The sequence below is a fragment of the Mercenaria mercenaria genome, chromosome 11 (assembly GCF_021730395.1).
Source record: "Mercenaria mercenaria strain notata chromosome 11, MADL_Memer_1, whole genome shotgun sequence".
NCBI lineage: Eukaryota > Metazoa > Mollusca > Bivalvia > Venerida > Veneridae > Mercenaria > Mercenaria mercenaria.
Window position 1 is genome coordinate 27,450,763 of NC_069371.1, and position 22,379 is coordinate 27,473,141.

A 22,379-nucleotide genomic window follows, 5' to 3' on the forward strand; every position below is an offset into this window, starting at 1 on the left:
TTTTGTCTAACGTACATGAAACATCCTCAGAATGTTTGTGTCTTTGATATCTATGTCAGATGCTAAACAGTTCCTGGGTTATGTTGGATCAAACACTAAGTAGCAGTGTCATGTCTTAGGAAAACCTCATTAACACTTTTGAGGCTACATTTCTAGATGATTTGCTCAAAACTTGTAGAGGCTATTAATTTGCCTTTATGAAATCTAGGTCAAGTCTTGGTACCACTCTAGAGGTTGATATACACAAAATGTACATGCAGGACTTTTTTACCTTATATAAGAGAGGCTGATAAACGGCCTCTTCCAAATTCGAAAAACAGGTGAAATTTTCTAATTTGAACCACTGAATTTCACCCCAAAAAGTTAATAGTTTTACCAAATTTGGTGAAATGTTGAGCTCAGAAGAAATAATTAGTTTTCTTTTATTGTGTCTACATTAATAGCAAATCGTTTCGAATAATGACATGGGCTAAAATACGGCCCTAGAACCATTACATACCTAATTCCTATTACATATATATGAAGGACACTAAATACAGGGTTTATACAAAACTCCCTGTCTTTATTTACTGTTCTGGTACTTTATTCTCTTTTAATATTTTGAAAATAGCTCTAATTAATTCTATTTTTTCTCGCAAATTCAGAAAAGATATCACTGTAATTTCTTGATTTGATCCAGAAAAATGGGTTTTATATGTTGCTCGAGATGACTTCCACACAGTTCGAATTGTAACTTTGTAATTGAAATTATACAAGAATCCTAAGTTATAAAGGCAAATACTAAAAAAAAAATCACCTGTTCAGAAATTTTTGAGAAATGGAATATAATTATAAGATGTAAGATGCATACATGTAGTTGGTCATGGTTATTGTGGTAGGTGAATTTAACTTGTGTTCAGTTAACATTTTATGGCAGTTATACCAGCTACTTGTGTTATTTTATTTGAATAAGAATTTTGGCTATATTATCTTGAAATGATGTTAAAATGATGCATGAGGAGATAACAGCAGCCAAGTAAGAGTTATTGTTGTACATTGCAGACTGATATCTGAAATAAAAATCAAAGAATGAGTTATCATATTTAATCTGCACAGGTAGAAAACTCATTAGCTTATCAGGAATGTTCATTTTCTAGGATGGAGGAAACTGTCTGGTTGATAGTGGTCATAGTAGAATTTTATAGAAACACATAATGCATTGTATTGCTAAGTATATATACTGTGTGATTGCTTGGCAGGCAGGGCTTTTTCTCCCCCACTGTCTCTTATCTGTATATCTGTCAACTTATGTGACTGACCAAATGAGGGACTAACAACTGATTGATTGATTTCTGTGATTTATTGAATAAAAACATGGCTGACAGTGATGACAACTTGAAATGCATATTTAAGCATACAGATGCCCTTTTTATGCCAACACTGAAAAATGTATGTATTATGAGAAGGCCTGTGTGTCCATCTTACAGTCTGTCCATCATAATTTGTGTCCGGAGCATAACTTTATAGTCATTAAAGAAATTGACTATAAACTTGGCATATAGGTAGATGGTGACGAGACGATGTGCAGAGCGCTTAAACCAGCTCTGTAGGTGAAAGGTCAAGGTCACAAATTGAGCTAAAAAGTCAAAACTGTCCATCATATTTTGTGTCCGGAGCATAACTAAATAACCATGCAAGGCAATGACATGGCATGTAGGTTGGTGGTACATGAACCTGGTCTGTAGGTGAAAGGTCAAGGTCACAAATTGAACTCAAAAGGTCATATCTGTCCATCATATTTCATGTCCGGAACATAACTTATTTACCATTCAAGATATTGACTTCAATCTTAGCACGTAAGTAGATAGTGATGAGACATTGTGCAGAGAACATGAACCTGATCTGTATGTTTAAGATCAAGGTCACAATTTGAACTCCTTAGATCAAATCTATCCACCATATTTATTGTCCCGAGCATAACTTGCTAACCATTCAAGGTATTGACTTCAAACTTGGGATGGTGATGAAATGATGTGCAGAGTGCATGAAACAAGGTGGTAGGTCAAAGGTCAAATCTGCCTATCATATTTCTTGTCCGGAGCATAACTTAAAAGTATTGACTTAACTTGGTATATAGGGAGGTCACAGGTGATGAGACAATATGCAGACTGCAACAATCTACATTACACACCCCCTCCGCTAGAAAAACATCAGTTTCTTTCCCTTTTAATAGTATTCTGTCCCCCCCCCCCACCAACAAACACACCCTGGTTTCTCTCTCCCCCCCACCCCCACCCACCCAGCACACATACACCTTGTCACACCACAGATGGCATATAGCTCTGAAGTCAGGTTTCCATACACACAAACCCAAATAGAAGCGGTCCAAAGACTGGCAGCGCATTGGGCTATGTCCAACTTTTGCTGCACATCCAGTGTCACTGACATGCTATACTGTCTAAAATGGCACAGGCTAGATCTCCGGCACACTGACTCCCAACTCTCTCTTAGGTATAAAATCTCAAATCAACTAGTTGCAATCCCCATGGAAGATTATCTCATTCCCCTAACAAGGCAATCACACAATGTTCATCCACTGTCTTACAGGTTAATCTCTGCAACCATGGACTACTACATAATTATACTCCTTTTTCCGTAGAAGTATAGTCCTATGGAATAAACTTCCACCTGACATTCCCTTCCTTCCAACCTTTGAGCAGTTCAGTGTCGCTGTTTGCAACATTGAACACACCACCATAATCTTGCTCTTAACCATTGTTATGCCCCCGGCATCTACTGATGTGGGAGGCATATAGTGATTGTCCTGTCCGTCCGTTGGTTCGTTCGTTCGTCTGTACGAGGTTAACCAAATGGGACCATTTCGTCTAGCATCAATACCCCTTACTAGAATGACTTGATACTAATGCAGATGTAACTTGTGACCATTCCTCATCTTCAGACATAACCTGACCTCAGTTTGACCTTGACCTTGAACTTGACCTCATTTTGGACTTGGGTTGCTTTGTATCGACAAGGATGCCACCGGGGGCATCAAGCGTTTATTGAACGCAGCTTCTTGTTTTTATCTTTTTAATCACTAACCAGTTTTCTTTTCCCTTTTATTTTGGTCCGATTTTCTATTATTTTCTACTAATCTTTGTTACTTGATGAACATGTCTTTGTCCCCGTAAAGGGTCAGACAGTGTTGGAAGATAGACCTTTCATAAAAAAGCTTTCATTTTGCTTTTTCTTCCAATTTTGCTTCTGTTCTTCCCTGATATAACTCTTCAAGCATATATTGCCCTGCTTGGCAGAGCCCTTGTTACTCCCAGGAACTGCACAATACATTATAGTGCCCTTTTGCCCAACAGCACTTTGTCGGTCTGACGTCCTGGAATTACATACACCCGGTTTCTACCTAGGTGCTTCTGTTTGCAGGTAATTTGCTGCAGTTATCTTTATTAGATACTCTCTGTAGACAGATGCTTGTTAATACTTAAATTAAACAATTTTTCTGATCATTTCCATCTAGATAAACATGCTTGCAATCAAGATTTATTTCAAAAGTTTTTGGGCAGAATGATTCTAGACCTGAATTTGAACGCACTATTTTAGTTTTTAGCTCACCTGTCACATAGTGACAAGGTGAGCTTTTGTGATCACCCTTCGTCTGTGCGTGCGTGCATCAACAATTTCTTGTCTGCATGATAGTGGTTTCATTTATGATTTTATTTTAACCAAACTTGCACACAACTTGTATCACCATAAGATCTCGGTTCCTTTCTTGAACTGGCCAGATCCCATTATGGGTTCCAGAGTGATGGCCCCTGAAAGGGCCAAAATTAGCTATTTTGACCTTGTCTGCAAAATAGCAGCTTTATTTATGATTTGATTTTTACCAATATTGCACACAACTTGTATCACCATAAGATCTTGGTTCCTTTCTTGAACTGGCGAGATGCCATGATGGGTTCCAGAGTGATGGCCCCTGAAAGGGCCAGAATTAGCTATTTTGACCTTGTCTGCACAATAGCAGCTTCATTTATGATTTGAATTTAATCAACCTTGCACACAACTTGTATCACTACAAGATCTTGGTTCCTTTCTTGAACTGGCCATATTCCTTCATGGGTTCCAGAGTTATGGCCCATTAAAGGTCCAAAATTGGCTATTTTGGCCTTTGCAGCCATATAGAGACTTCATTTATAGTTTTATTTGATACAAACTTCCAAAATATCTTCAACAACAATAAATCTTGGATTCCATGACAAATCAGATCCTATCGTAAGTTCCAGAGTTATTTTATATCTGATTACCTCCCCTGATTGTAATCAAAATGGATTTATATCAGTAAGTACTTATAGGACTTACTTGAAATTTCATTATTGTTATTAGTTGGACTGAGCCAATCAGGGTAGATAACTATGGACTGATTTTATGTCAAATTACCTCCCTTTATTTCAAATTAAAATGGGTATATCTCCGTAACTAATGAAGATACTGATCTGAAATTTCATTTATGTCAATAGATTTATTTGGCAGATCCTTCTTTTGTTCACTTACAATAATTTTTTTTGAATTACTTCCCTTTTACGTTACTATAAATAGCTTATTTTTAGTAACTTTTTTATTATTGGCCGTAGGGAAAAACTGAGACCACTTTTCTGTGGTGCAACATGGATGGTACCTCCAATTTTTAGGTATATTTTGACATATATCTGTACCTTGTAAGATTTTTTTTTTCTTTTTGGTTAAATTTCTTCCCTTTGTTGTTCCGGTCCTTTGGACTTAGATATTTTTTCTGCAGACCTTCTTGTCCTCAAGTGCAATGATAACCGGTGAGCGATATAGGGCCATCATGTCCCTCTTGTTGTATTGTTGCAATTACACTTGAGGGCCTTACACATAGAAACTATTTTGTGTGCCAGTATCTGACAAACTGTTTTATTCCTGAAATTTCTCTAAACATAACAAAACATTTTTTAGCTCAGGAGGATTTTGTGGAAAAAGCTGTTTCAGCGAAAAAAAATTTTTTTTTTGCTAAATTAGTGAAAGATTTATAAAACGCCCAGTAAGAGTATTGTTGTTTTCCATCTATATTTAAGCTTAAGTAAAATGTAAAGCTTAAAAATAAGCATGCCTCCCCAGCTTGTCTTCCCATATTTGGATAAAAAAAGTGTATGCGTTGAAAATTGGTGGAAATTTTAAATGAATATCACTTCCTAAGCAATGAAATTGTTAACGTTATGCTTTTTAAAATTGCAGAAAAATGGCAATAAAATGAAACAGAAAGTCATCATTAAAACCCCTTCATTGTAACTTTCATCTTTTACAAGTATTGAGCAAAATGGTCAAAAGGTCTGTCAAACTGTATTAAGTGCAGACTGCTTTTTGAAATGAAGGGAAGGCTTCCTGAGTACGTCACAGGCTAAATGAGTGTTGGATAATTTTGCTGCTGTCGCTGCTGAAAGTGAAGCATATTTTGTCCTGATTTTTCTTGCATGCCGGAAAGGATTTTCCGGTGCTAGAAAAACTCATCTTACACCCCTAGGTGTAAGATGATTCACGTGCTATAATTTATGAATGAATGCGTAAATTCATACGCTACTATAACAAAATAGCGCCGTAAAAAAAATTTATTTTTTTAGCTTGACTATTCGAAGAATAGGGGAGCTTTTTAAAACTTAACAAATGCAGATTTTACGAATCGTTTGAGCAATTATTATTCCACACATATGTACACAGGTTTCTGTTACTACTATATGTAGATATAATATACATATGTGTTATTCAATATTCATCTTAATATGCAATTGTGATTTGTACATTGAACTTATATTGTACCTATTGTTTTGTAATTATGCTTTGTAAATTGAAATGTTATATATTATAATATGTACTCTTCAGTCTTTGGAGGCAATAAAGATATCTATCTATCTATCTATCTATCAAATCCGTGCACGAATTTGACATGAGGGCAATTAATGCATTAAGGAGCAAGATCGTTGTCAGAAGTACAAATAGAACAAACACAAGTAAAGCAAGAATTGGCTGTCTTGCTTGAAAGAATATATCCATTTCACCAATACCTAACAAGACAGTGAGCATTTTAACTACTGATTTTCCGAAATGTTCAAAGTCATCATCTGTAGTGTCTGCCCCTTGCATAATCATTGACATGGCTGTAGAGAATGCAACAAGGAAAATGGACATGACGAAAGAATACCTCATCAGATCCAATATAACCTTTGTATCAAAAACTGTGAAGAAACTAAATGGTTTCAATGATTGCAGAAAAAAACAACACTAGATACCATCCTGCTATGACTGCCACTATAAGAAATATATTTTCATACCAGTCTACGATGACGAGGCTAATGAAAAATCCAAAATAAGACAAATGGAAAGTAAGAAGAAGTAAAATTCGAAAGCTAAATTTGAATACGGCATTGCCCAACGTATTAGAAAGTTCCTGAGCACCTTTGGTGAAGCTTTTGCCTCAAACCTGCGGATAGCTATAAAACGGACTAGCATCCAAATGATAAATACACACCCAAGAAACACGCCAAATGCTCCAACAGTAGTTACAAACATGTCTTCATTCACGATATATCTAAAAATAGCTTTGTCTGTCGTAGAGTTTGGTTTGCGCTATTGTCTGGTGCTGAAACCAGTTCTGACCTTCTTAACGCTACAACCGTTAAAAGACTAATGAAAACTAAATGAAAGGCAAACCATCCGTAAAACAGATATCTGTAATATTGCCATTTTGCTCTGATAACTTTCCTGACTGGTAGAAAGTCGGCAAATCTAAAAGCGGATTCTGTGTCCTGCAGCGCAACGTACTCAAGAATAGACTCATGACGGCCGGTTTGCAAATGTTCGTGTTTGTCATTGCTGTCTTCAGCCTCTAAAGCGAGAGTTTCAATTTCTGTGATGTCATATTTAACATTATGTGTACAATCGACTGAGTCTTTCAGGCAGTAAACCTGAAATATCAAAGATTAATATTGCTTCATTACGGAACTGGTTACTACTATTAAATATTATTACTCGTTTCATTTGTTTTTAATATGCCATTCACCACTTCACATCAAAAAACCAATATCAACTTATATTATGTTGTAAAGTATCATTTTATATACGAATGCTCGAATATCAAATAAAACCGAATACCTCATGTTGTAGGATTATTTCGAACAGCTCATTCTGCTCTCGTTTGGCAGCCAACTGCAGAGGTGTGAGTTTTTCTTCGTTTTTCATCATAAGTAAAAGACGTGTTTCTTCCCTTGCAGCACCAGGTTTTCCTTTTATACACTCCCTCCATTTCATGTTCAAAATAAAATTTAACATAGATTTAGATTTCTCTTTGTACAACGGATCTGGGTTACGATGTGTGCATTTAATCAAAGAATGAACGACATTGTCTCCTTTTTCATTTACAACTGTCAATTCCGAATGAAAATGCGACAGTATTAGACAAAAAATTTCTACATTGCATGTAAGTGTTGCTACTCCAAGAGGGGTTCCCGCCATCATAAGCGTATTCTGATATTTTTCCTCATTTGCGTCGATGCCATTTATTTTATCAATAACATGTTCAAGTTTGTCTCCTTTTTTTGTTAACATATGACCTGCTCTGTAAAGCAGCTTTGAGTCTTCTTTCAAAATTGCGACGTGCAGCGGAGTAATACTACTGTACACTTTACCAGTTATTTCGTTCGTATACTTGTTGTTATGAAGAATCATTTCTGGGACATGATCTATAAGCTTGTTAATAATGTAATCAACAGAAGTAAATTTTTCACTACAAGAAATGGTAGGTATCAATAAAGCGCGAAGCAGCACTGATTCTCCATTAATAGGCACATCTTCTTTTGGTTCTTCGGTTGACTTCTTTTCTCTGTCAGCATCCGTTATATGACCATGAAGCAGAGGCGTTTGGAAAAGGACGTCTGAGATTTTCTTTTTGAAAAAGCGTTTGAATTTTTTCTTAACGATGTCATATGTCTGATCGTCGTCCTTTGAATCAGCAACTTTTTCTAAACAAGCATATAATTTTCGTGCCTTTGAAAGTTTGTCTGGCATGACTGATATCAACGTACGTTCTCGTTTTTTCTTACCAAATTAAGAAATCGTTTACCTCCATTATACTTCAAGCAAAACTTCAAAATGTACTCTGGAAAAAAAAAGGCAAAATAAATTTTCTACACGTAGTGAACGTTTTATAGAATCAATATCGGTTAATAGACTGGTCCACGTGTCACATTATACGTCGCAGCTAAGCATTACAAATAAAACTAATATCTTATTCAAGTAACTGTTGGAATATTTTGGATATGTTTTGCATGTTAGCATTTTCGACGCCAAAGAGGGGTAGGCCTTAAAACATTTTCCTTGATGTACTATTATGAAAATATTAAAGGCACAGCACTAGAAATGAAAATAATTACACCAATTATTAATCCATTCTCTTTCAGTAAGTAAGCTTGTGGAAACATTTGTCTTAATTATACAAACGCAGTTCATACTCAGAAAAAAAAAGATATTTTTTTTTTTGTCTTGAAAGTAAACTAAAATAAATATCAGCAATCGTTTTGTCAAAATTAATAACTACCATGCGCTATAACTTAATATACTGCAGATGCAAAGTACCTGACAAGTACATGATAATTACATGTATGAGGCAAGAGTTCTCTTCTTTTTCATTAATGTTATAACTATCTCGTTATCAAGATTGTAAGATTTGAAGACAAGAAAATAATCAAATATTCTGTAATTTATTTCTAAGTATGAAATCTTTTTGCTATCTCTAAATGTTAGCGTTGCATCTCTGAGACTCTACTTTTGGAGATGGCTTTGAAAATATCACTTTCAGATAAATTTAATCGATGTTTTACTTGAAATGTAAAGTCATAAAATGCAGTTTAAACAATATTAAACGTTTTATATAATTTATATGTATAGTTTCATTATTTCCTGAATGTATATCTACCTTGGCACTTCTGCTGTTTCTCCTCAAATGAAATCGAGTCCAGATAAATATAATATTAATATGTCCTCGGCCAGTTTGCCCGCTAAATAATATTTTCAGCTAACATGGTAAACATAGTAATAGTAACCAAAAACACAAGTAAATTCTTTTGAATGTGACAAAAAATGATAATAATAGTTATAAATACATGTATGTGGTAATTTATTGTGCAACAGTTGTTTTTTTTTTTTTTTGTAACAGAGACGCTAAAGGCGATATACGTGTGCATGCATTCCTGCACAAACACAAAATTGTCTATAATCTGATATATTTAAATTTATAGTTATTTAAAATAACGTAAAAACTGCCGACTATAAAGTCTTGCATTTCTTAATGTCAAGTCTGTCGAGGCTAATCTATAGTTATTTGATATTACTTTGAAAAACTAAGTTATTGTCTAAAAGTTTATTTCAATTCCTTATTTTTTCTTGTTTTCGTAATTGTTTGTGTGAAAAAAAAAAAACAAGCAAGATTGGCAGTTTTATTTTCATACGTTTGAACTGCGAAACTGTTGAAAATCCACCACAGACATTAATATCTTAACTTCATACCTGTATTGATGCAGGAAATTGTATGATGATTAAAACAACACGAAAGAAACATTCTTCATTCTTCTTTCAGAAAAACAATTACAGTTCTGCGTAACTTATACAAAAAATTAACGCGGACACGTTGACGCGTTGACGACGTAATTACGTAGTGTTTAATGATTAGTACATTCATAAAAGTCGCTCATTTCCGGGATTAACCTCCGCGTAGAAATATTATCAAATTATCATCTTTTTCACCTAGAAAATCACTTGACTATAGTAAAGAATGACGACACATTTTGCAACGCATGGTGAAATCTAATTCTCATCATAACCTACAAACAATGAATCCGTTCAGGTTTACTTTTAAGTGATTCATCAATCTCTTTGACTGTGTTCACAACAGTTCCAAATAATTCCATTTTAAACGCCAGGAAAATAAGTAAAATCAGTATTTCTGTATTATTGTTCATTTTTTTGCTCGGCTGAAATTCAACCTAATTTACAAGTGGTGGCAGTGTACTGTGCCGATAATGGGAAATAACATTGTATCGGAATTTGGTCGTTGACAGGGTGTCGAATTGATCAGGGTCACACTCACAAATAAGAAGCTATTTGGGGATTGTAGTGCATTCTTCTTTTATACGCCCGTTTGAAAAACGGGACGTATTATGGGAACGCCCCTGGCGGGCGGAGGGTCGGGCGGGCGGCGTCCACAGACTTTGTCCGGAGCATATCTTCTTCATGCATGGAGGGATTTTGATGAAACTTGGCACAATTGTTCATCATCATGAGATGGAGTGTCATGCGCAAGAACCAGGTCCCTAGGTCTAAGGTCAAGGTCACACTTAGAGGTCAAAGGTCAAATTCAAGAATGACTTTGTCTGGAGCATATCTTCTTCATACATGGAGAGATTTTGATGTAGCTTGGCACAATTGTTCACCATCATGAGGCGGAGTGTCATGCGGAAGAACCAGGTCCCTAGGTCTAAGGTCAAGGTCACACTTAGAGGTCAAAAGATACAAGAATGAAAACTTTGTCCGGAGCATTTCTTCTTCTGCATGGAGGGAGTTTGATATTACTTGGCAAAAATGTTATCACAAACACGACGGAGTGTCTGCGCAAGAACCAGGTCCTAGGTCTTAGGACAATCTCGCACTTAGAGGCCAAAGGTCAGATACAAGAATGACTTTGTCCGGAGCATTTCTTCTTCATGCATGGAGGGATTTTGATGTAACTTGGCATAACTGTACACAATCATGAGACGAAGTGTCATGCACAGGTCCCTTCTTTAGAATTACTTCCCTTTGTTGTTACAATAAATATATATCTTATATTGTAACTTTTTCATTACTAGTCGTAGGGAAAATTCGAGACCATTTTTCTGTAGAACATCATGCATGTTACATTCAATTATGAAGTGTATTTGACCTATCTCTACCTGGTAAGGATTAATTTTCCTTAGTTGTTACTATAAATAACTTATATTGTAACCTTTTTGATTATTGGCCATAGGGGAAAACCAAGACCACTTTTCTGTGGTACAACATAGATGTTACTTTCAAATTTAAGGTGTATTTTAAGGTATCTCTACCTGCTAAGGAGTTTTTATGGACTTAAAAAAAAATTACAACACTTACAAAACAACCACGAAATCAAAATTCCATTTGCAAATACAGGTGCTAGTGTAAAGAAATTTGCTGTGACGGGCGTATATTGTTACATTCTGGCACTCTTGTTTAGATAATATTTAATTCAAGAACTGTTGTTTCAGTGCCAAATTTGACCTTGAAATTATGACGTTCTGACTTGCAGATGCGAATACATGCCTTTTCGTTGAGTCAGCTTAAAGTGGAGTTGTCGTTTTGGCAGAAACCTCAGGAAATATGAAATAGTGAAAAAGCGGCACGTATGATATCTTTTTCGAATTTATTTTCGGACTTTGTCAAATTTTGCGGTGTAATTGGAGTAAAATCGTGCAGAGGTTAACGCTATCGTTTTCAGAGAATTATCTGCGATTTGAAAATTGGCAAATAGATCGCGACTGAGAAGTCACAAAATTTAGGACTAGATTTTGGACAGTTATAGCTGATGATCGTATTGAAACACATATAGACATTTTAATCTGAATAGTTTTATTCCCGGTGTGTGGTTATAGACTTTGGTGTGAGGTTTTGAAAGTTATATAGTCTACTGTTATCAGAGAAAGTTTGAAACTGCTCATTTCCTCCTGATTTGACAGTATGGAATACAAAAAAAAACATTCAAAAAGCGGTTCTTGTTTACCGTATACGTCGACATGTAGACTATTTCGCCACTCACTTTTTAAGAATACAACTTGTAACAGGAGGATCTAAGAAAACTGTCTATGATCCTCAATTTTATCTGTGAAAAATATATAGGCCACAGACCTTCAGAGTCGTTTGATACCTCTTATCTAACATTTTGCAAACATTGTAACTTAACACTACTTCTTCTTTGTCCTCGATCACTAAGCGTTTATCTTTAATTGCCTAGTCTCCACTTGTTTTGAAAACAATTTGAATTGCATAAGCTAACTTTAAAGCAAAAAAAAAATGCAAAAATGTATACGTTCAGGTAAGATATCTAAAATGTATTTAAAAAGTCGCCAGTTTGTAAATGATATATCATTATGCAAAAAAAGCAACATGCTGTATATAAATATTAGATTTCTGTCTGATCAATTCAAATTTATTGGGCGAATCGAACAGAAGTCGGAGTTCTTTTTCTCCGACAATACTAATTAATCTAAATTTGTGAAAACGGTAACCGAATGTTCTATTGATCATACATTCTCATTTAATCACACTCACCTACAAAATGCTACCAAATAAGTACTTGCCCGTCCCAGATAAAAGTCTACAAATTAATACACCGCTAAGTATATCGCCAACACCCAAGTTTATAGGCAGAATGGAAACATTGCATCGCTCTGGTTGTTTATTTTCTGCCCCTCAGTGGCGTAGATTAGTCATGATAATTAACTAAGTCAAACCTTGTACTTGACGTCTATGTCCTACTGACATAATATCTTTTAGTTATGCTTCTCAAAAACAATTGAAACATTTCAATGGCTCTGAATCTTACCTTGTCGCAAAACTGTCTTCATATATACACTTTACAGTCAAACCTGAAATCCAACAGAAAACTTAAGTAAAATATCTACGCAGTCTATGGAAGAGTGAGTACTTGGGAATATATTGATTACCTTCATATTCAACAGGACTGCACGCTCTTGTTGTTTGGCGTACATCCAAATCTAGATGAGGAAAATTCATAGCACTATTTCTTATCATGCATTTAAGCATGTACTAGACATAGGGATGTAAATCCAAAATCAAGTTCTGTTTTAAAACATCCCACATTTATCCGTAAGCTGTAAAATGCTTGGCATTTCATCTGATTGCTGTATACAGAAACATTATATTCTAGACAGTATAATACTTAGCTATAGTTTAGTCACATTTAACTTATTCTTGAGCCAAAGTAGTCATTTTGTTGAAATATTCGAAAACTGCAGAAGGAAAACATAGCATCTTTGATACCTGGCCCGTCCTCTACTGGATAATTGCTAATTAGATATCAAAACATTGCTATATTTTTGTCTTACAAGATTATTTCCCTTGTCCAATTATAAATTAAAGCTCTATGTTAGCACATAACTCATTTTTATTGCTAAAGAGAAGAATTATAAGAGTTGTCAAGTCTTAATGGCAATGTTCAATTTATTGCCCTGCTGTTTAATCTTTTTTTCAATATGTATTAAAAAGACGTGTGCTTGTCAGTTCCCACATTTATACATGAATATATTGAAAACACAATCAACATTTTCCCAAGTCGTTGAAAATTTTTTATCAAACAGTTTTAATCTTGTTCAATGATATATACTAGTATAGCGCCGTGCAAAATGTATTCTTAGCATATATACACATTATTGCTTGGAGCTATTTCTAAAAATGCTTAATACGTGATGCTTCGGCAATAAAATTAGTGACTAAGACAACTTTCAGCTTGTTTATCTGAAAAGAAACAATAATTGTAATGTTTTATTGGATACTTGAGAAACTTTTGTTTCATTTAGGCATGATAGTACAATGCGCAGAAGAAACGAAAAATAACATTGTATGGTTGACCATGTTGCCATACATATATGCCAACAACTATTTTGGTAGCGATATGAATGAGGAAGATTTGACGCCGTTTAGATGTTCAAAAATATTTTTTTTTTTTTTTTTTTTTTTTTTGGAATCACGTTTAAGGCCCGTTTATTTCGTAAGTACATCAATACATCATATCAGATATTTATACAATATCATAATTTTGAATGTGCTATAGCTAGACAAGAAATATCTTTAAAAATGATGGTCGGCGAATTGTAATAAGGAAAGAAGTTTATGAATTTTTCATCTAACATTCATCTTTCATCTAACATTTTTCAAATTGCAAAACTAAACACCGCACTTTAACAATTTAAATGGTTCTCTTTTAATTTTTCGCAAAGGTTTCGTAGGGTTGCAATTTTGTTTCGTTTATCCTTAGACGAATAATTACAGCAGTAGTTTGATGAAGATTCATGAAGCGGTTCATGAGAAGAGTTCATTAAACATGTTTATATTTTAGCTAAATTGGTCCCTATCCCCATTTGTAACAAAATAGCAGGAGACCTTACGATATTGTTACACATCGAGTTTGATAAAAATCCATTACATTTTAGTGGTTAATGCGAAGAAAGGCATATCTACTTTTAGCTATAGTGGTCCCTAATAGGGCCCAAGTTCCTATATAAATAAATTTGGAAGAGGACCTAATGATGCTCCAGACAAAGTATGACAAAGATCCACCAAGCTGTTCATGAGACGCTGTATAAAGGCATTTCTAGTTTAAGCTCTAGCAGCCCCTAAAAGGGGTTAAATGTCCTAGCTGAACAAAGTTGGCTGCGGGCCTAATAAAGATGCTACAAGTCAAGTTTGATTAGAATACATGAGAAAAAATCAATTAAAGGTTTTTTTTATTTATTATTTTTATTTATTTCTAAAATAGGCCAACTGATCCCGCTTTAACAAATGCATATTCGCTATTCATGAATCTTTGGACAATGACGTCACACCTATAAAAAGGTGAAGGTCAAGCAAAACTATTTCAATATTTCTGTTTCATAAGCAAAGTTTGACCGTAGTCATATCACATAGATAAACTGTATGCAGCGTACCTTCATTTCAGTGTAATGAGATTCAGTCATTATATAGCATATATATAATAAAACAGACTTCAACTGAGTTCAATATTTGCATACCATACTAAAGAAAAATATTCATATATAATAAATCAGTTAAATAATTTATGACAAATATATCAAAGCAAACAAGTACTCATTTTAATATGCAATCTGAATAAGTCACAAAAGCAAGAAACCTTTTCATATACAGACGACAATTGTAACAAGGAAAATCTTTTAAAGAGCACTTATCTACATAAAAGACTCTTAATCACACCCTTATTCATGTGATACGCAGACCGTATTCAGCTCTTTCTTTAATTTGATATATGTTGGTATTTGAACAGGTTTTTATCATATTTATTAAACTTACTTATCATTTTGAGATATATCAATATTCTTGCTAAATATACCGAGCCAAAGTTAGCTTTAAAACTGTGAACAGCGTCGTTTAGGATAAACGCTTTGTCTACATTTAACTCAGCGTAGCACAATCAACAGAGTGAAAGAAATTGACACTCTCGTCCAATCAGGCAGAGTGTTACATAAATCTTCCATTTTGATAAATTATCTATAATGCGTTATCAAGTAGTTTGATTTGCAAACTGAAGTCACGTGGCATAGGTAACAAAAACCAATTTAGACGGCGTCGCCGAACAAAGGGAAACAAACAAGAAGAGTATGAAAAGGAAATATGTAAAGAGAAAAAAAAAAAAAAAGTAACGGCCTTGGTAGTAAACATCGTTTGTACATATTACATATTCAACATTGGTATGAAATTTCTCCAATCATTGTTGAAACTGTCAAGAGAAGAGTTTTGAAAAGCTCTATACCTTTCGATTTTTAATCTGTTAGACAGTTTTTGTTTAAAGATAGATATGCTTGGTATTGTTTTCTTCGTTTTACAATTATATATGTAATATTTGGAAAGCAAGAGGATGAATGATATTATTTTATTTCTTGAATGAAAAAAAGATATAAATCTATCTTGAGTAACATCTATACCAACTTCAATAAGCCATTGAAACAATTCGTTCCAAAAAAATTGTGATTTTTGGCAACTCCAAAATATATGTTCTTGACTCTCTATTTCCATATTACAAAAGTCATACAGACTGGACTCATTTAACCTGCAGATTAAACAGAAACTTGTTTGTTGCAATATTTCTGTGCAAAAAGTGGTAATGAAAATTTTGTAGAATGTTATCTTGACAGATAACAAACGCATTCTTATATATTTCGTGCCAGTTAAAGGATCTGTTTGGGAAGTGATTCTCCCATTTTAATTGGGACTTTGGTTTTACATTTTGAATTATTAGCCTTTTTTGTTTCTGTATTTGCGTTAATTTTTTGTTTAAAATGTATGACTCTGTTTTTTCTAGAATTTCATACGTATTTGTTTTGTCAGATATTATAGGGGGTATAATGTTTTTTAACTTTCGTTTCCATTCTTTTGGAATTGATGAAATAAGTATGTGATAGTTTAAGAACTCATTATTAGGAATATTGTATTCTATTTGTAACTGATTGACAGTTTTGAAATTATTTGTATCTGTATCATAAACATCTTTAATACGATTTATGTTTTTACTTTTCCATAGCGGGAACAACAGTAGAGAGTTATTATTCTTCACATATGAATTTTGCCAAACAATTTGTTCTAATATGTTTTGAGGATTTTCAATAAAATTTATTTTACTCCATGCAACTAATATATCATTTATGAATTTGTTTTTAAGCTTTAGTTTTAATATGTCTTTTGTATTTATATTGCATTTGAATAAAGATATTCCTCCTAAGTGTTGCATGTGTTTCTTTATTATTTCTTTCCACAGTCCATTATTTGAGTCGCTTATCATTCTTTTAATCCAGCTTGATTTTAAGGAGTTTAAAAATATTGGTACGTCAATTATATTCAGGCCCCCGTTTTCAAATTCTTGTATTATTATGTCCCTTTTAACTTTATCCCTTTTTGAGTTCCATATGAATTCATAACAACTTTGAGTAATTCGTTTTATAATTTCATCCGAAGGATTAGGTAGAACAGAAAACAAAAAAGTTACCTTTGGAAATATTAGTGATTTCAATACTGAAATATTACCTATAGTTGTAAGGTGTCTAGCTTTCCATCTATTAATGTCCGATTGAAATTGTGATAGTCTATTAATTATCATAATTTAGTTTAAGTATTTCATCAATACTTGAATGAAAGGTTACACCTAGGGTTTTTACACTTTCTGAAGTCCATGTAATGTTTTCATATTTTTTTCTACAGTATACTAGGTCATGTTGGTTTCGGAGCGAGCCTATCCTAAGAACTGTACATTTATTATAGTTTAGTTTAAGGCCTGAGATAAACGAAAATTGTTCAAACATGTTTATCGTTTCTTTAAAACTGTTTTCAGAACTGTCTAAAAGCAGAGTGGCATCGTCTGCAAACATGCTGTTTTTAACTTCTATATCAAATATCTTGAATCAATTAATATTAATAATTTTTAATATGTTGGTTTCGACCTGCCAGCGGGAAAATTTCATACCGTTTTACATTGTTATAGAACATGATTATGAAAAGAGTAGATACCAGTTTACCAACAGTAGAAAATGTTCTCAGGATTTGTTTATCTGTCTTGTTTTTTTATTTCATTAGTTTACGGTAAAGATAGACGTATATTGCCCTTTGAAAATATTGAATGAAAGCAATGTGTAAATCATTTGGATCGACGGGTAAAGGGGTGAAAATTATATCAAGTGTAAGATATAAAACATGACCAAAAGTCTAACAGGAAATGCCGCTTTAACTAAAACGTGACCATCCATAAAATAATCAACACGGAAATGCACATACGTGCACACGGCCAGTGCATAGGTATGCACAAACAAAAAGATGAACTGAATAACAACACACACACATTGGACAGCTTTATAGTGCTTTTTGTTCGTTGTAGTTGACACCATTGTCAAATACTTTAAACATATTTGTTATGCCCCCCTTCGAAGAAGGATGGGTATATTGTTTTGCAGATGTCGGTCGGTCTGTCAGTCGGTCGGTCTGTATGTAGACCAATCCGTTTCCGGGTGATAACTCAAGAAAGCTTAGGCCTATGATCATGAAAGTTGATAGGGAGGTTGGTCATGACCAGCAGATGACTCCTATTGATTTTGAGTTCAGTATGTCAAGTTCAAGGTCACAGTGACCCGGAAAAGTTAAAAGGTTTCCGGATGATAACTCAAGATTACTTGGGCCTAGGATCGTGAAAGTTGATAGAGAGGTTGGTCATGAACAGCAGATGATCCTTATTGATTTTGAGGTCAGTATGTCAACGGTCAAGGTCACAGTGACCAGGAACAGTAAAACGGTTTCCGGGCGATAACTCAAGAACGCTTGGACCTAGGATCAGGAAAATTGATAGGGAGATTGATCATGACAGCAGATGACCCCTATTGATTTTGAGATCATTTGGTCAAAGTTCAAGGTCAGATTGGCCAGGAACAGTTAAACGGTTTCTGGACGATAACTTGAGAACGCTTGGGCGAAGGGTCATGAAAGATAATAGAGAGGTTCATCATGACCAGCAGATGGCCCCTTTTGATTTTAAGGTCAGTAGGTCAAAGGTCAAGGTTACAGTGACCCGGAACATTTAAACCGTTTCCAGACAATAACTTGAGAACGCATGGGCCTAGGATCATGAAACGTGATAGAGAGGTTGGTCATGACCTGTAGATGGCCCCTATAGATTTTGAGGTCTGTAGGCTAAAGGTAAAGGTCACATTGACCCGGAACAGTTAAACTCTTTCCGGACGATACCTTGAGAACGCTTGGATCTAGGATCACTAAACATAATAGGGAGGTTGATCATGACCAGCAGATGCCCCCTGTTGATTTTGAGGTCAATTGGTCAAAGGTCAATGTCACATTGAACCAGAACAGTAGAATGTTTGTTTACAGTGAGCAAATAATTTCTGTTCCTTGTGCAATTACTGAATGCATCAAGGGTGGGGGGGGGGGAGCATTTCGTGTTCGACGAGCTTTTGTTCCTTAAAGTTAGTACATAAATTTCTTCGCATGTGTAGATAGAGTTTTTGAATATCCTTCAATGAATAAAGCACAACATAAGTTGCCTCTAAGTGTAACAGTTACATGTAAGCTAGGCAGTTGGGTCTTGCAGGCGACACAATGTTTAACTATTACGAATCTTTGTTCCAAGTTTCTAGTATTTAAATAACTATGACTGATAAAAGGTTAGTAGACAATGCAAGAAAATTTGATCTCCTGACCTCGACTTTTGAGCTAGAGGTCTTGCCCAGATGAAATCTTCTAATTAAAACAAGTATTCGTACCAAGCATAAATATAGACTTTAAAGCTTTGATTACTAAGTGTGAACTTGAATTCTGAGTTAAGAACTTAGGTCTTGCACGTTTAGTCAAGTAGAAGCAAATAAGTCTTGCTTATTGGTCATATTTGGGATCTTAAAATTTCGACAGGCAGTAACACATTTTTTTATTAAAACATTAAACAAAAGAAGACTTTAAACTGTAGAGTAGCAACTCCGAAAGACAAATGTCTCAAATACACTGACCCTGTTAACAAAACAAGAGGGCCAAGATGGCCTTAGGTCGCTCACCTGTGTAACACACCATAACAGTGTAAACATGTTTTACCTAGTGATTACATGGAAGTAAATATTCTGACCAATTTTCAGTAACATTGGACCAAAAAACGTGGCATCTTGAGTGTAAACAAATATTTTTTTATTTGACCTAGTGACCTAGTTTTTGACCCCACATGCGCCAGATAGGAACTTGTCCAAGACTTGATAATAACAAATATTCTGACCAAAATCTATGAAGATAGACTAAACAATGTGCCCGCTTGAGTGTAAACAAGCTTATTCTTTGATTTGACCTGGTGACCTAGTTTTTGACCCCACATGACCCAGATAAAAATTCATTCGATAACTCATGCAGACAAACATTCTGACCAAGTTTCATGCACATCAAATGAACAATAGTGTTAACAGCTTTTCCTTTGATTTGACTGGGTAACCTAGTTTCTGACCCCATATAAGCCAGTTTCAAACATGGCCTAGGAACAATCAAGATAAACATTCTGACCAAGTTTCATGAAGATAGTGTCATAAATGGGGCCTCTAGGTTGTTTACAAGCTTTTCGTTTGATTTGACCTGATGACCTAGTTTTTGACCCGACATTACCTAGTTTCGATCCAGGCCTAGAGATCATCAAGATAATCATTCTGTGCAAGATTGTATCAAATCAAAGCATAAATGAAACCTCTATATGGCTGTAAAGGACAAAATAGAAAAATTTGCCCCTTTCAGGGGCAGTAACTATAGAACCCATGATGGAATCTAGCCAGTTTTCGAAGGGAACCGAGATCTTATTATAACTTAAGTTGTGTGTGTAAGTGTGGTTAAAATCAAATATAAAATGTCACTTCTATCATGTTCACAAGGTAAAAATGATCAACTTTAGGCTCTTTTAGGGGTCAATCAGGGGCCGTAACTATAGACCCTATAGTTGGATCTGACAGATTCACCATGGAATCCAAGATTTATTGTTGTTGAAGACATTTTGCAAGTTTGTATCAAATCAAACCATAAATAAAGTCTCTATATGGCTGCAAAAGCCAAAATAGCATTTTTTGACATTTAAGGGGCCATAACTCTGGAACTCATGACGGGATCAGTTTTCGAAAGGAACCGAGATATTATGCCAATACAAGTTGTGTGCAAGTTTAATTAAAGTCGATTGCAAATGTTGTCTCAATAGCGTTAACAAGCAAAAATAGCATATTTTGGCCCTTTGGGCCATAACTCTGGAACCCATGATGGGATCTGGCCAGTTTTCGAAAGGGACCGAGATATTATGCCAGTAAAAGTTGTGTGCAAGTTTTTATTAAACTTGATTGCAAAATGTGGTCTCCATCATGTTCAAAAGCCAAATATGGCAAATTTTGGCCCTTTAACTCATTAATACCTGCAGCCATATCGCCGCTTAATTACTGGTATCAATTTTCCGATACATTCCTAGGCCACTTATCAAATTATCTGCTTTGTATGCCTTCGGATTTTCTCTGATAATCAATAATCGATAAGATCTAGGCATCCTTTGATCAATATTAGGGACAAACATCTGTTTATAACAGATAAATAAAACTGAAATTTTCACAACTGCTACTACAATTTATGATCTATTCAATGATTTAAAATTTACTATTATTTCAATTTGCAAAATTGTTTTACAGGCCAACTGAAGTACCATGAATATGGAAAACTGCAATATTCAAGAAAGATTGGACATATGAAAAACAGCCATTATTTGATAATTCTATATTTATTCAAATATCATCTATTGCTAAATTTTAAAGCAAATGACATTATGAAAAAACAAAATTATACTTTATTTAATAAAATAAAAATTACTGAATAAAAAAAGAAAGACTCTGCAGCATAAAACAGGCAATACCTAGAAATAACTTTCTATTTCCGATATTTAGTGAGGAGTATATTGAAAATACATGCTTAAATAATACATATTTTGATTGTTTCTATCGCTTCCGGGTTTTATAAATATTTAGAGTAAAATATTTTCATTGGTTTACTTTGACAGCAGTGCAATCGTTAGTAAGCTTACAAACGTAAAATCACGTCACGCGGCATACAGTACTATCAGGCAGATAGCGCATTTATGCTATCCTCGGCATACACGCCTGTTACCTTTTGACGGATAAATACGACATGCGGTAATCGATAAGAGTTAAACTGAACACATAAATGCGATCTCCATCGTTAATGAGTTAAGGGGCCATAACTCTGCAACCCATGATGGGATCTGGCCAGTATTCGAAAGGAACCAAGATATTATGCCAGTACAAGTTGCATGTTATTTTGATTAAAGTTGATTGCAAAATGTGGTATCTATCATGTTCACAAGCAAAAAATAGCAAATTTTGGCCCTTTAAGGGGCCATAACTCTGGAACCCATAATGGGATCTGGCCAGTTTTCGAAAAGAACCGAGATATTATGCCAGTACAAGTTGTGTGCAAGTTTTATTCAACTTGATTGCAAAATGTGGTCTCCATCATGTTCACAAGCCAAATATGGCAAATTTTGGCCCTTTAAGGGGCCATAACTCTGCAACCCATGATGGGATCTGGACAGTTTTCGAAAGGAACCGAGATATTATACCCATATAAGTTGTTTGCAAGTTTGATTGAAATCAAATACAAAATGTGGTCTCTATCGTGTTCACAAGGAAATTGTGAACGGACGGACGGACAGACGACGACGGACGACAGACGACGGACGAAGGGTGATCACAAAAGCTCACCCTATCACTACGTGACAGGTGAGCTGATAAAAATGTTAAACAAGCAATTCGAATCGACATTTTCTTGCCCCACAACAACACCTAAGATATCCGAGATATCAATAACTATCAAAGGTGTGGAGAAATTACTGATTAGGCTACCACTCAGAAAGCCTGTTGTCCTGATGAAATATCACAACAAATACTTAAAAAGCTTAATCCTATTCTTGCTATAATTTATAAATGTATCCCTATAAACAGGTATTATTT

General features: G+C 34.7%; 1 protein-coding gene across 1 annotated transcript; it reads right to left on the minus strand.

Annotated features, from left to right (window-relative positions):
• Positions 1 to 6,349: 6,349 nt before the first annotated feature.
• LOC128546864 (uncharacterized) lies at positions 6,350 to 8,114 on the minus strand. The gene is made up of 2 exons (XM_053518257.1): positions 7,156 to 8,114; positions 6,350 to 6,968 (listed from the first exon to the last, which is right to left on the minus strand). Exons 1-2 carry the CDS (start codon positions 8,065 to 8,067, stop codon positions 6,582 to 6,584), a joined length of 1,299 nt encoding a protein of 432 aa, XP_053374232.1. The 5' UTR covers positions 8,068 to 8,114; the 3' UTR covers positions 6,350 to 6,581.
• Between the last annotated feature and the right edge of the window lie 14,265 nt (positions 8,115 to 22,379).